The sequence below is a fragment of the Crinia signifera genome, chromosome 1 (genome assembly GCF_055691185.1).
Source record: "Crinia signifera chromosome 1, ASM5569118v1, whole genome shotgun sequence".
In the NCBI taxonomy this organism is placed as follows: domain Eukaryota; kingdom Metazoa; phylum Chordata; class Amphibia; order Anura; family Myobatrachidae; genus Crinia; species Crinia signifera.
In genome coordinates, this window is record NC_139217.1 from 200,044,005 (window position 1) to 200,053,791 (window position 9,787).

Genomic DNA, 9,787 nt, shown 5'->3' on the forward strand with positions numbered 1-9,787 from the left:
GTTTGTCCCAGTTGCCAGGTGGCAAGTTAAAAATTGGTGCCCCCCAAATAGCTTAATCAGTAATGTGTTTGTCTCCAGTAAGTCATGTCATGTGTTCTAATACAGGGTGTAACTCTAGCAAAAATAATGTTAGGAGGGGGTTAGGAGAAGCGATATCATTGGCTTTCAATTAACTGATTCAAACTCGCAGGGGAGGAGAGGTGCCCCCTTAGGAGCTCAGCAGCAGATGACTCCATTGACTCCCAGAGTTACGCCTCTGACATCCTCTGTCTGTCTAGGATGCACACAGGAACTGATAGTAAATCAACCCTATTAAGGGTATGTTTATTAGAAAAGAAAGAACATTTTTTTCAGGGGTAACATCCTTGTGGAAGAAGGCTGGCCTCTGAAATATCATGTTCCAACAATACTTTGCGTTGACAAGTGTAGCTCCAGGGCACTGATTTACTAACACTTTCAATGTGCAGTCTGTTCGTGTAGACACTTAAGGACACACGTATGTGTCATGACAGCAAGGCAGGATGTGCAACAAGAATGCATGGGCAATGCAAAAGGTGTTGAAATCATTTTGAAGATATGAAGTATGTTTTATATGTGAATTATATTTTAATTCCTAAAAGTGTAATTGACTTAGTTTTTGTTATAATTTTTTATACAAAACCAATGCTATGACAGTAGCAAGGTTTATATAGATTGCAAAATACTACAATATAAAACTTAATTTGGTATATGCTCATGTGATAGACATTGGTAAAAGCTGCCATCAAGGTGCGCAAGTCTGCAGTCGTTTTTTTTACAATGATTTACAGGAGTAATAGTGTATGGGGTGGAGCCGTGTGCTAAGCCACTTATGTCACCTCCCTATTTCTCATTGTCACAAGCTTCAAAGTGCTGACAACTCAACACAAATGAAGATGAAAACAGGGCTTGGTACACACTTTGATCTCACCCACTACCTAGAGTCCTGTGAAAATGATGACACTGCTTTAAAGTTTTTATACAGTGCAATGGCTAGCGTAATATATACTTTTATCTGTGTAGATGGGAGTTTTGTAGCTAAGGTCAGGGAATACACACAGATGAATGGTGGACAGGAAGCTGGCATTCAGAATACCAATGCTGGAATCCTGATAAAGGGAATCCTGGCAGGGGTCTGGTAAGTATACTTACCCCCAACCTTTACCTCCTGCCCCACTATTTAACCCTTCCCTTTCATAATGCCTAACCTAACACTTCCTGCCTACACCCTAAAACCGAACCTTGACTCCAGAAGTAGCCTCTCTACCTTCCCAGGTATCTCATTGCTGGATATTAGCTATCGTTGTTGAATGTTAAATTAAGAAGACACTGCAGTACCCATAGCAGGCTATGGGGATGCATTAAACTGGAATATCACATGAACATCAAGCGGAATAGGTAATTTCCCTGTTGATAATGAACTACTTGGACAAAAAATCCACTGCTTCATAAATAGACCACTTTTTCACTTACTAGTATAATTATGTGGCTCTCACAAATGAATTGAATTTGAATGCTAAGCAATGATTTTCTGGCACATATTTAGTGCCATTTAAATATTTTTTCCCAGTAGTGCCAGTTATAGATGTCCCCAGTAGTGCCAGTTACAGATGTCCCTGTAGTGCCATTTACAGATGTCCTCAGTAGTGCCAGTTATAGATGTCCCCAGTAGTGCCAGTTACAGATGTCCCTGTAGTGCCATTTACAGATGTCCTCAGTAGTGCCAGTTATAGATGTCCTCAGTAGTGCCAGTTATAGATGTCCCCAGTAGTGCCAGTTATAGATGTCCCCAGTAGTGCCAGTTACAGATGTCCCTGTAGTGACAGTTACAGATGTCCTCAGTAGTGCCAGTTATAGATGTCCCCAGTAGTGCCAGTTACAGATGTCCCTGTAGTGCCAGTTACAGATGTCCTCAGTAGTGCCAGTTATAGATGTCCCCAGTAGTGCTTTTAGCAAAAAGTACATTCCGGAATCTATGGTTTTCGGAAAAATATGGATAACAGAATGCCACATGAGGTATACTCAGATTGTACCAGCAGTTTCATACAGTCATGACCTTTACTAATCACCTTTGGCTTTATGTGCTCTTTGATGCAGTGGTTGAAAGGCTTTCAGTTACAGCATATGGCATAATGAGATCTACTGTACTAAAATACTGCTAATTGAAGGCACCTACTATTGTGAAGCACAGGCATTTGCTTTAATACTTTTATGTACAAAATGCTACCCTTGGAGACATAAATAAATAATAATAATACACAGTCATTATAGAACAAAATTTGATAACTTACAATTTATAAAAGGAAATATTTGATTCGTGTTTATGTGTTCATGACATAGATATGGGATAGACACAAAAGTAGGCAAAGGAAATCTTTGCCCTAAAGTTAATACATAAACAAACAATACATAAACTATTGTAACTATGGAGAGTATGTTATTGGTTACAGTGCATGGAGCCAATGTTTACTTTGGTCTAAACAGATTAGAACATTGGCTTGCTTACACCTGGGCAGTATACTGTACTAAGTATACTCTCAGGTAACCAATTCATTATTGACAGGGTCCACTGTTCATCCTGTTGGTGTACTTGACAGCAACTAATGGATTTGTTCACAGTAGCATATAAACCACATGGGGCTGTCATTTACTGTAACCTTCCGTCTAGATTAATCCAAAGCATTTTAAGTGGAGATTGCCTTTTTTTTACGGAAAAATAGATGAATGAAACATTCATTTTATTATCCTACATGGCACAAAATGTGCATAATGTAATCGTGTCACACTATTCTCTCAATAGACGTTCACTAAATTTTTTTGTTGGAGCTTGGGAGAACCTTTCAGAATTCAGAAATCCTTCTGGGTACACACTACAATATTATCTGTCCAATATTTCTGGTTGGAATGAAAATCTGGTAATGTATGGGAATAAATGACAATCAACCATTTGCTCTGAAACACTGGAAAACATAAAAATTGAAGTTCAGACAAATTGGTTAAATCCATTTCACTTAAACAATTTATCTGAACGAACACTTTTGGGAGCAAATGGTTGATTGTCATTGGCTCCTATGGTGTACATTACCAGATTTTCGCTCCAACCGGAAATATTGGACAGATAATCTCATAGTGTGTATCTAGCATAAGACTTCAAGAACTATTCCCATATTGTGTCAGCACTGACTAATATAGTGATGCAATGTGTTACAGTCAGAATCACTACTACCGGTATATAATTAAATATGTAAAGCAAGAACGAAATAACATAGCAATTTGATTGGCTAATAACATTATATTTAATCTTAGTTCAGTATTCGTTAAGACATGTTCTTTTATATCAGTTTTTTTCTGTCAACCTGACTCTACATTACCGGAAAAGTTTAGAATGACATATTGCAGTTACGTTTGTTTCTCTGGCTTGTTAGTGATGGGCGGGATGAGGATGTGATTATTGCAGGGCACTCCTACATGCTATCACTATATATTCAACAAGAACAAATATTGATTTTGCAAGAGATCATGAGCTGACACCAAACTTCCGATTATAGAGTCAAAATTACTCTGCAAATAAATGCGGAATGTTTGATGTAGAAATATTGTTTCTGAGATAATAATTCCTTGAAAAAATAACAAAAGGTATGCAAATAGCGCTGCCCCTGTTACCATTGCAGCATGATCCACAGTTGTTAAATGATCAGCCAATGACTAGGGAGCGCCGAATAGTATAAATGAGTGACCATTACACTCATCAATGTAATTTTAATCAGCGGAAGATCCAGATGTGGGGCTGCAGTACAGTCTAAAATTCGAAGAGTGGAACCACACCATCTGCCACCCCAAACATCACCAGCCAGGACTCATTGGCAGTGGGTGTGGCTCCCTATTTAAATGTTGGAGTATACTGCAGCCCACTTCTGGAGCTGCCACTGATTTAAAAGCCCCCTTGTTGGAGCTTTGGATGGTGCCACTGGTAGAGAGAAAAGAGAATGTGGGGGTTATTCTGATTCGCAAGGCTGCGAATTCACAGCCTTGCGAGTCCACCAAACCCTTCCTTACGAATGGTGGCTGGCCGCCATTCGCAAGGCAAATTCACACGCAGGGCATGCAAATGGATGTTACATAGTAACATCCTTTTGCTGCCTGCTGGGATCTGCCCCCATCAGACAATGGTCACCATCCATCGAATGATGATGAAAGCTCACGCATATATAAGGCCGATTAAGAACAATCTTACAGATGCGTGTCTGTTCGGGGGGGGGGAGGCGGGGAGCTGACATTCGGTGATGTCAGCTGCCTGCCCCCTGCCTGTCCATCATGCCTCATTACCATGAAAACCCCCACCCACACTCTCTGCCCCCACCCACAAGGTTGTTTGTGTGTGCACGGTAATCAATCTGTTCCTTTGAGTCTGCATGCACGCACTCAGCGGTGATGTCACTTTCATATTTTATACTTCCAGTCTGAATCTTCATTTCATTTAAAATGTCTCCATCCAGGGTGCTCCATGACTTGCAGGGATGCTGATCCATTGAATTATAAATGTCTAAATATATATAAAAACGTAATTATTCTAACCATTCGTTATGCATATTTTCTGTATGTCTGTTTCATATTTGTTTCATGTTCCAAAATATAATGGTAAATTCATAGACCGTAATCCTGATACAGATGGAGCCACGGGTACGGCGTGGCTCCTACTCTAGATCAATTTCTAATCGAGGACAGTGGAGATACACTGTCAATGTACAATGGACAATGGGCTATGTATATATCAAAGCTGAAATATATTATATATATATATATATATATATATATATATATATATATATATATGTGTTGATTTAATGCAACATTATTCCAACAAAGATTTATTGGGAATCATTTTCTGTCACAGATTTCCACATGCTACAGCTTGCGTGTTGCACAACAGTCGTTCCTTTATGTAAATCTGGAGACAATGTGGAGAATTGCACAACTGCAATGGGTAAGTCAGTGGCACATTTTTACATCTGTAACTTTATCATTGGACTAAGGAAACAGTCATTCCTATTTTATAATTGTAATAAACATAATTTAAAAAACTAATATAACAGATAAAAACAATTTAAAATACAGTAGGAACCACCGTCATACACCTACATAGAATTCCATACAGAAGTGCTTTTATAATGCAGCTATGTACAATTTTACTCTCTTTTACTGTTAAGTTATTGTACATATGTTTCATAATACTATTTTTTTTTATTAGTGCGAACAGCTTTAAGTCCACGTGTGACAGCAGTAAAGGTAGCAATCTGTGAAAGAGATATGAGCACCTACTGTATGAATGGTCAGTGCTTGTACTTGGTGGAGTTGGATGAACACTACTGCAGGTAATCAAACCGAAATATCTATTTGCTTCATACAACCAAAAAATTATAAATCTGTTTACCTATGTGACTATGCGGAAGGGAGCCTTTATCGTCAGAAATGGTTTTGTTGAAAAAAAACGGCAGCATTTTTGCTGAACCACAGACTTTCCAACACCCGACACTCGGAACATTGAACTTCGACTGTCGAGTTACTGTCGGATCCAACAAAAATGGCTGGGACATTCCGTCAGTCGGAATCCTGGATTGAATACCCCCCTGTATATACATCCATGTTAGCAGATCCATTGGTGTACATATTTAGGAACAACGAGGAAAACATTCTGGCTCAAATATCTTCATTAATCCTAAAACGTTTAAATATACTGTATATTTCGTAAATATGTCGACTACTATAACATACAGGACATTACTGTAAATTTGGAGGTGTATTTATTGCTGCCATATACTGACCTTGGAAGTGGGATGGCTTTTATTGATATACAAGTAAGCCCACTCGAAGCAAAAGCATCGAAAGCTAGTTGCTTCTGTGAGAGAGAGGAAGAGATGTAGTTTCACTTGCTGCCAACAGATGGCAGTGTTTCAGAGACACACAGACACTAGTCAAATATGCAGATGATAGAAAGTGTAGTTAGAAACTTTATAAATGTGTTTGCTCCCACTGAGACTTACAGGTAGATCTAGTTACAATTCAATGTCAAAATTGTAGAACACACTTCATGTATAAAATATGGAATGATATGTATTCTCTTTGTTCCTCAGGTGTGAGAGAGGTTATTTGGGGATTCGCTGCTCTCACTTAGACCTTGTCAAACAACCCATGAGTGACGAATACCTGGCACTCACCATCTTTCTAACATCTCTTCTACTCGTAACAGCTGCCTTGGCGGCATTTTTTGCATATAATTGGTAAGTGTATATTAATACCATTGTCATACAGTATATGCATTGTTATGCATTGTATATTACAAGTTTTGTTGATTGACGTCTCTAGTACTGTAACTGGCTTCAGGGGCAATAGCAGATTCAGTGAAATTTAGGAATAATAAAACAAGATATTTCAGATATTTTCTTGTTTTGAGGAACTCTAACCCTAAGCACATCCCCTCATTTTAATTTTGTTCCCCAAAATGTCATTTGTCATTTGGTGCCATGCTCAAACTACTGTACTTAGATGTTCTGTATTTAATAATGATGTCTGTGTGTCTTGTCATTGGCCTCCAGTCAGTCTTGTGTTTAGTTGAATAAAATGGTATAAAGTGCATTCTGGCCTACGACTCCCGAATTTTCATTCAGTACCCCACACTCGTGGATGTTGCCCAAAGCATCAAATCAGATTCTGTCTGAAAAGATAGATGAAATCTGGTTGGTTTCTATGGGCAACATCACCTCTGGAGTAGCTTCAGTAAATTTACCCATATGCTATAATTTGTTGGACTGCTTGGAATAATAGAATAGAATAGAATAAACTTTATTGGCCATAATGTCTATATTTATAATAAAGTGAATATAAATTCAGGCAACATTTTAGACTGAACAGTTTAGGGGGAATGTATTAAGATGGGAGTTCAATATCACATGGAATGTTGTTATGGACAACCAATTAGATGCTCTCTATTATCTTAGAGAAGGTGCTAAATAAATAAGATGTAGGTTCTGATTGGTTGCCCATAGCAACATCCCATGTAAAATATAACTCCCATCTTAGTAAATTTCTAATGCTAGGTGCACACCAGCACGATCGTGATCTTGATCGCAAGATGACCATACAATGGTTGCACAGGATCTGCTCATGGTCTGCATCCGATCCAATTCCGATCTGTACCCAGTTGTAGGATCTGCAAAACAACCAAACGACCAGCGGGGACGCGCATCGGATCGGAATCGGTTCTAAAACATGCCAAAACATGCCCATTTTACATACAATCGGTCAAGATTGTATCAAAATTGGGGGAAATCATTCTGGTGTGTACCCAGCATAATGCTGGGTACACACCAGGACGACTAGGGCCCGATCCCCTCAATCTAGATCCAATTCCGACCAATTGGATGTAGATTGGGTGGTGATTGGGCCCTTTTCTGTCCTGGTGTGGACCGATACCGATCCGATGCGCGGTCCCGCGGGTCGGTCGGTCGTTATTGAGATCCTACCTGCTGCAGGTAGGATCTCAATGACGACCATACAGCCGGGTGCGGGTCGCCATCGGATCGGACCCGCTCACGGTGCACATCGTGAGCGGGTCGTGCCCCCCCGCGTCACCGTGAGCGGGTCGGACGAGACACTGACGACCCGCTCACGATGTGCATCGTGAGCGGGTCGTCCTGGTGTGTACCCTACATTAGACTGTTATGCTGATAGATACAATAAATTAAATTATGTTATAACAATTGATTGCTTGAACTTTTATGATGCAATTTATTATTATTAAAGCTAGCAATTGCTTATAGTGAACATACCATTTCTTTTCTCTAGGTATAAAAGTAAGAAATCAAGCCAGTCCGCCCAAAAGTACAAAGAAGTCAGTACGCAAAACATGTAGAGATCCCTGCTTTCTATGAAGGTCAAAGACAGACTGAGGAATTTGCCGTGTTTGTGACACAGCCCAGAAAACTGCATTTGGAAGAAAAAGCTTTAACAAAAAAATTATTTTCTTATTTTTTTATGTATTGTTCAATATTTATACATATGTTTTAACAATGTAATGCACTGCAGGTCAACCACAAATGTGTTATTACTATTGGTGTTGGTGCTAGTTTATATGTGTTATTTGTGACCAACACATTATAGTATATTTGTTTTCTGTAAATATTTGATAAATCGACCAATTTTTTTGTATGCTGCAAACTCACATTTTCTATGAAATATTTATGTACTTTTTATTTGTTTTAAATTATATTTAAAATAGTTTTGTAATGTTTAAATAGCTAGTGTGGCTGTTCCATGTTTTGTGCATCACATAACATATTTTGCAGTGATTCCTTTTAATTGTGCAAGAACATGGATTATGTACAGTAGTTTAACCTGTTTTCGTAGATGGTATAAAAATGAGGTATATAATCAATATACCTACTAGTGCTTGCAGGACAAGTTGTTTTCATTGTATTCTTTCTTGATATTTGTTTCCATGTCATCTCTAACTCCTTTTTTTCATAGCTAAATCCATGCTTTTATATTGCATTTAACACCCTTACCATTTCTTTTTTAATTTAGTATTAAAAAACAAACTTGCATTTGTAAATTATATTCATATGCAAACTTATAATGGGTCATCAATGTACCCATGGGTAAGATGGGCCATGTTTGGCATCTCTCTGTTTTTCAAAAGGGACATAACTAAATAGTCACATATTTAACTGATGAATACAGTACTATACAGTTACTCCATATACCAGGATTTTACCATACAGATGGAGCCCCTCTCTTTCTTGCCCGGCTCTCGCCAGACCATCTCCACTGGCGAAAGCCAGCGGAGAGGGACTCCATCATACTGGGACTCCATCATACTGCATCTTACGCGCATGCGCGTCCCAGTCTCTCGGTGGCTGGGCAGCGGGACCCTGCCCGTCTCCCATTCAGGGAAATGAGCAGGGTTAGGGGGGTGCGGGGAGGTGGGGACAGGCATCGGAACGGGGCGGCGGGGAGCTCCATTGGAATGGGGTACACGAGCGTCTTGTGCGTGCGCCCCTTCCAATGGCTGGTGGGGGCTGGCGGTAGAAATGCCAGCCCCTGCAAAGATAAGACCGACTCCATCTGTATTTAACTGTAATACACTGCACATATTTTCCTTTTTAGTCCCTTGTACTCTCCACTTCCATACTTGAATAGCCATTTAGGTAATTAGAGATAACAATCAGCAAATATGCTGCTGTATATTTTTGATGTTCAAGGGTTGCAGTAGCATTAGACCAGAATGTAAGACTTATTTTTACGGTGCACTTTTATAGAAATTGTTATGATTACTAAAACTCATTATAGAGTAAAAATAATGACTACATCATACTGGTCAACAAGTGCGAAACCGGGACCTGCCATGCTGGAGGCAAGGCCTTGGGGGAGCATCGGGCAGAGGGAACTATGCACTACTCCACCATTTTCATTTAGGTGGCATGACCAGTGCTTAGCAGCCCCCCCCCCCCAGCTCCCCCCTGCACTGCTAGATACCGTGAGCATGCACACAGTGTCTATTCAGTGATCACTGACTGCTTTGCGGAGCAGAGCAATGGAGATCACTGGCTCCCCCAACTGTACCCCCTGCCCTCGGGACACAGTGGCCCTCGGTTGGGACAGTGGGACTTTGCTCAAATAGTGGGACTGTCCTTCAGTAATGCAGACAGTTGGGAGGTAGGCTACATTTAATGTAGTGCTACTATATTACACAGTCATGTTATTGATTGAATTA

General features: G+C 39.8%; 1 protein-coding gene across 1 annotated transcript in view; it reads left to right on the forward strand.

The window, feature by feature from the left end:
* LOC146067035 (proepiregulin-like) overlaps nucleotides 1-9,513 on the forward strand; it is a 60,980-nt gene extending 51,467 nt beyond the window's left edge. Inside the window, exons 2-5 of the mRNA XM_083179154.1 lie at nucleotides 4,913-5,002; nucleotides 5,267-5,390; nucleotides 6,150-6,296; nucleotides 7,861-9,513. Of these exons, the coding sequence (XP_083035280.1) occupies nucleotides 4,921-5,002; nucleotides 5,267-5,390; nucleotides 6,150-6,296; nucleotides 7,861-7,927 (420 nt within the window). The 5' untranslated portion in view covers nucleotides 4,913-4,920 and the 3' untranslated portion in view covers nucleotides 7,928-9,513. The remainder of the gene's footprint in view (nucleotides 1-4,912; nucleotides 5,003-5,266; nucleotides 5,391-6,149; nucleotides 6,297-7,860) is intronic.
* The last annotated feature ends 274 nt before the right edge of the window (nucleotides 9,514-9,787 follow it).